General features: G+C 37.6%; 1 protein-coding gene across 1 annotated transcript; it reads left to right on the top strand.

The window, feature by feature from the left end:
* The first annotated feature begins 468 nt into the window (after positions 1-468).
* On the top strand, positions 469-4,551 carry LOC114187956 (tonoplast dicarboxylate transporter-like). Its single transcript, XM_028076403.1, has 6 exons — positions 469-1,056; positions 1,665-2,142; positions 3,240-3,283; positions 3,363-3,458; positions 3,536-4,049; positions 4,149-4,551. Exons 1-6 carry the CDS (start codon positions 619-621, stop codon positions 4,175-4,177), a joined length of 1,599 nt encoding a protein of 532 aa, XP_027932204.1. The 5' UTR covers positions 469-618; the 3' UTR covers positions 4,178-4,551.

Raw genomic sequence — 4,551 nt, 5'->3', positions numbered from 1 at the left:
ATACTCATAAATCAAACTCATGATAATATTATATTTCTTCTCCATTTTTTTTTTCTTTCACGTGCCAAAACTAATCACCACATACTTATAAATTAATTTCATAATAATTTCGTAAATTAAACCCCTTGTATACTCTGGTTGTAAATCATCTGCACAGATTTAACCTTTCAAATGTTTTATTCTTGTTTTTCCCTCTCCGGATCGATCGTATTAAAATAATTTCGACATTTAATTAGCATAATAGCTACAACCACATTCATAATGGATGAAGTACCCTTATCTTATACAATACGTTCCACCTCACAAAAACATGCTTCATAAATAAATAAAGATTACGTTGTATTTGCCACGTCCTTAAACAAACATCCACATCAGATTATGTTGTATGTTTGTAGTCTTGTAGATTTGTAGATGTAAGTAATTATAATTATAATTACAACACTATTCTTACCTTCATTCTCATCCAGATAAGAATAACACAGCAAAAAAGAAAACAAATTTGTCCACTAATTCTGAAAATTCAATAATAAATCCTCCACGCATATATTTATTTCTACCCAACAAAAGCTTCCACGGCAAAACCATTCTCTGTAACAGCAGTTCTTGGTTCTCTGCAAGATGATCGGAGAACACACAGAGTCACATGTTTCCGATGACCACAAGGTACCTCTTCTGCCCATTCAGGAGGCAGCGGAGGGAACACAGAGAGGCGTCTCCTTCACCTTCAAAACGATTCTAACACTGCAAAACTTCTATGTCATTCTGGGACCTTTGTTGTCCCTTTTCATATGCTTCTTCGTGAAGCTTGACGGTCCACCCACGAGCCAGAAAATGCTTGGTGTGATTGCTTGGGTTTTTACTTGGTGGGTGACCCAAGCCGTGCCGCTTCCGGTCACCTCCATGTGTCCTTTGTTTCTCTTCCCCATCTTCGGGATTGCTTCAGCTGACACCGTGGCGCACTCCTACATGGATGATGTCATCACCCTCGTTTTGGGAAGCTTCATTCTCGCTCTCGCCGTCGAACGCTACAACGTTCACCGGAGATTGGCCTTGAATGTGAGTCACCCCTCTTGCCTTCACTTTCGTTCAATTTTCGCACTTGTTTTACCATCGCAATTGAGTTTTCATCAGTGTCAGCCATCAGCGATCCTGGGGTTTTATTGATTCAATCTCTTCAATTCTTTTATGATTATTCACACCTTTTTTTTCTGGTTCATAATAAGAAAAAAATATTTGTTTTGCCATTATTTTGGGCAGACGGTTTCATCGCCACGTATGCTCAATTATTTGCTTTTGAAATAATAGAATTCTTGACTTTTTTCTCTCTAAGCAAGGGGAAGAAAATTTTGTATTGAATTATTCTATTTTTTTACTTATAAGTAGTTGTAATCCTTAAATAGAAGACGTAATGAACACAGAAGATTAATTATTATATTTAATCTTTCATACTGTTTTTTCTTAATTAAAATTGGGAAGGATTTATAAGAAAATAAATAGAGAATATTATTGTTTTTCTATTTGTGGCTGGTTTGAAATGTGAGATGATATTTTATATTAGGTGGTGGGAAAAGAGGCTATGTTCTATTTCTCTTTTTCTCTGTAGTGGCAAAGAAAAAACATTAGGAAGTGTGATATGATTTGTGAACGTGGCATGGGGCCTGCAGGTAACGTTGCTGTTTTGCGGCGATCCGGTGAATCCAGCGCTGTTACTGTTGGGGCTGTGTGCGACGGTATTCTTCGTGAGCATGTGGCTGCACAACGTGGCGACGGCGGTGATGATGATGCCGGTGGCGACGGGGATCGTGCAGCGGCTGCCTGCGGTGCACGAGCAATCGGGGGCGGTGAACAAGTTCAGCCGTGCGGTGATTCTGACGGTGGTGTACGCGACGCCGATTGGGGGAATAAGCACTCTAACGGGAACGGGTGTGAACTTAATAATAATCGGAATGTGGAAGAGCCTCTTCCCCGAAGCAAAACCAATAAGCTTCAACACGTGGTTCTTCTACGGTTTCCCTGTGGCTATTCTCACCCTTATTTGTTTTTGGTGCATACTCTGTCTCCTCTACGTGCCCAAAGGTTCGGGTCGTGCTTTGTCTTCTTACTTGGATAGAACTCACTTGAAAAGGGACCTTGAAGCTCTTGGTAAGTTTCTGACTTCAACCTTACACAGTTTTCGTTTACTTTACTCTCCAGATTGTGCAATTAGAAAATATAATGGGGGAGGCGCAGAAAAAACCTTCCCAAGCTTCAGCCTTGTCGTTTCCTTGTCGTGTTATATTCTCTCTTTTGTTTTACTTCCATTTGCATCTTTCAATTATACGTGTCCTGTTCTTCATCATGGCCTTCCATTCACAAGTTTATGCTTATCTGGCAACCACGACACCTGTCACTTCAATCTACCAATTTCCTCGAAGATATTTTACAAAAATAAATATGTTCTAATTAGTTAATTTTTTAATAATAAAAAATATGACATTTAATACATTTATCAAACCTAGGACTATAATTATCACTGTGTTTTAAGAGGTGTGGAGAGGACACAACGTCATCCACCTTCACGATGGAAAATGAATAAAAGGAACAAGTTGGGGAATGTGGGACACGTTAACATTCTTTTTTAAACGGTACCACTTCTTTTTAAGGACTTGCAATTTTTAAAATTATTTTAACATTTAAATCATGATATTTTACTGTAATTCAGAAAAATCTTTAATGTATATTTCTATAATAATTAGAATAAAAAAATTTATATTTATTAACTTGTTAACAATATTTTTCAAGAAATACAGCTAATATAATTAATATATAACAGCTTATAAAAACTATTACAGAACTTCTTCTTTTTTGCATACTTTGATTGATGAAGTTTTTGAATGTAAATTGTTAAATTTAGATAGAAAGTGAAAAAAAGAAGAAGAAAAAGATAGTCTGACACACCAAAGGCAAGTAAAATTTAAAACATTTGTTTTTTCTTCTTACTTCAATATTATTGAAGAGGTTGATGGCCGACCTCATCGTACTAAGTGGGTGCGAGAGATAATGATGACGGACATATTTGGAATGAGCATCCCATGGAAGTTGCTGGGTGCATTTTAACGATGCACATTATCGACACGTCTCAAATGTCCTTTACAGCTTTATCGAATAATAAACTGCATCCTTGGTAGAAAAGAAAAATACTTTATAGACCTGTCGTCCAAAAAGTTAAAGCAAATTCAATACTTTATCGATGTTTGCAGGTCCCATGGCTTTCGCTGAGAAGATGGTGTTGTCCGTGTTTGGGGTATGCAAGTCTAAATATATACATTTTAAATTACTACATTTAATCACGGAGGAGCTTAATGTGTTTTGAACTAATGCAGTTGCTGATCGCATTGTGGATGACAAGAAGAATCACAGATGACATTCCTGGATGGGGATCTTTGTTCCACGGTCTTGTTGGAGATGGAAGTGTCAGTGTAAGTATCGTGTTTGTTTGACTCATGACACAAAAAATTGTAGTCGTGAACTAATGAAACAGAAGGAAATAATGTAGGTTATGGTGGCTGTTTTATTGTTCATAATCCCAAACATGAAGCAAGAGGGGGAGAAGCTAATGAGCTGGAATGAGTGCAAAAGGTTACCTTGGAACCTGATTTTGCTTCTGGGAGCTGGTTTTGCCATAGCTGATGGAGTACAATCCAGTGGTTTAGCAGATGTGCTTTCACAAGCCTTGGATTTCTTGGAAGATGCCCCATACTTGGCCATTGTTCCTGCTGTTAGTCTGATATGTAGCATTATTACTGAGTTCATCACCTCCAATGATGCCACTGCTACTCTTCTTGTGCCACTTCTTTATCACATAGCCAGAACAATGCACGTGCACCCGCTTCTTCTCATGGTACCTGGAGGAATAGCAACCGAGTTTGCCTTCTGGCTTCCAACCTCAACACCTTCAAATGTAGTTGGCTTTGCCACCGGACACATAGAAATCAAAGACATGCTCAAAGTTGGTGTGCCTCTCAAGGTTGCTGGGATTGTTGTGCTGTCTATTCTAATGCCTTCACTAGGTGAGTTATATACCTAAGTACCATATCTGTTTCGGCAGACATATATGCTTTAAGAAAGTTAAAAAATGTTTCTGATGTCAAGTGATTTTGTTGTTGCAGGGACATTTGTTTTTGGAGCAAAAACATAAGTGATGTTGCCAAAGGAACACTCTTGTCGGATACCAGATTTGTTTATTCTCCGAATTTCATTTTGATTTATAAATTTGGGCTGTCTACACGCTTTTGCAGAATGTTGTTTGTCTATGGGAGATGAACGGACGTTTAAATATGCAGGGCAAAGGAGATGGGAGAGAAACAACTCCATCTCTTTTATTTTGTATTTGTTTGTTAATTTGTTTATAATTTTTTTACAGGGTTACATCATATAAATATAATGATATAAATAGGGCGAGATTCCAACTATTGTAAAACTTTGTACCAGTAGCAGAAGAAGGGAATTGATTTCTTTTTTTCCTATGTAAAATGCATTTTGTTGATTAGAAGGTGTTGGAGTTCCTGTTGA

Source organism: Vigna unguiculata, chromosome 6 (assembly GCF_004118075.2).
Source record: "Vigna unguiculata cultivar IT97K-499-35 chromosome 6, ASM411807v1, whole genome shotgun sequence".
In the NCBI taxonomy this organism is placed as follows: domain Eukaryota; kingdom Viridiplantae; phylum Streptophyta; class Magnoliopsida; order Fabales; family Fabaceae; genus Vigna; species Vigna unguiculata.
Note: the sequence above shows the minus strand (reverse complement) of the source record. Positions and strands in the feature narration are given on the sequence as shown.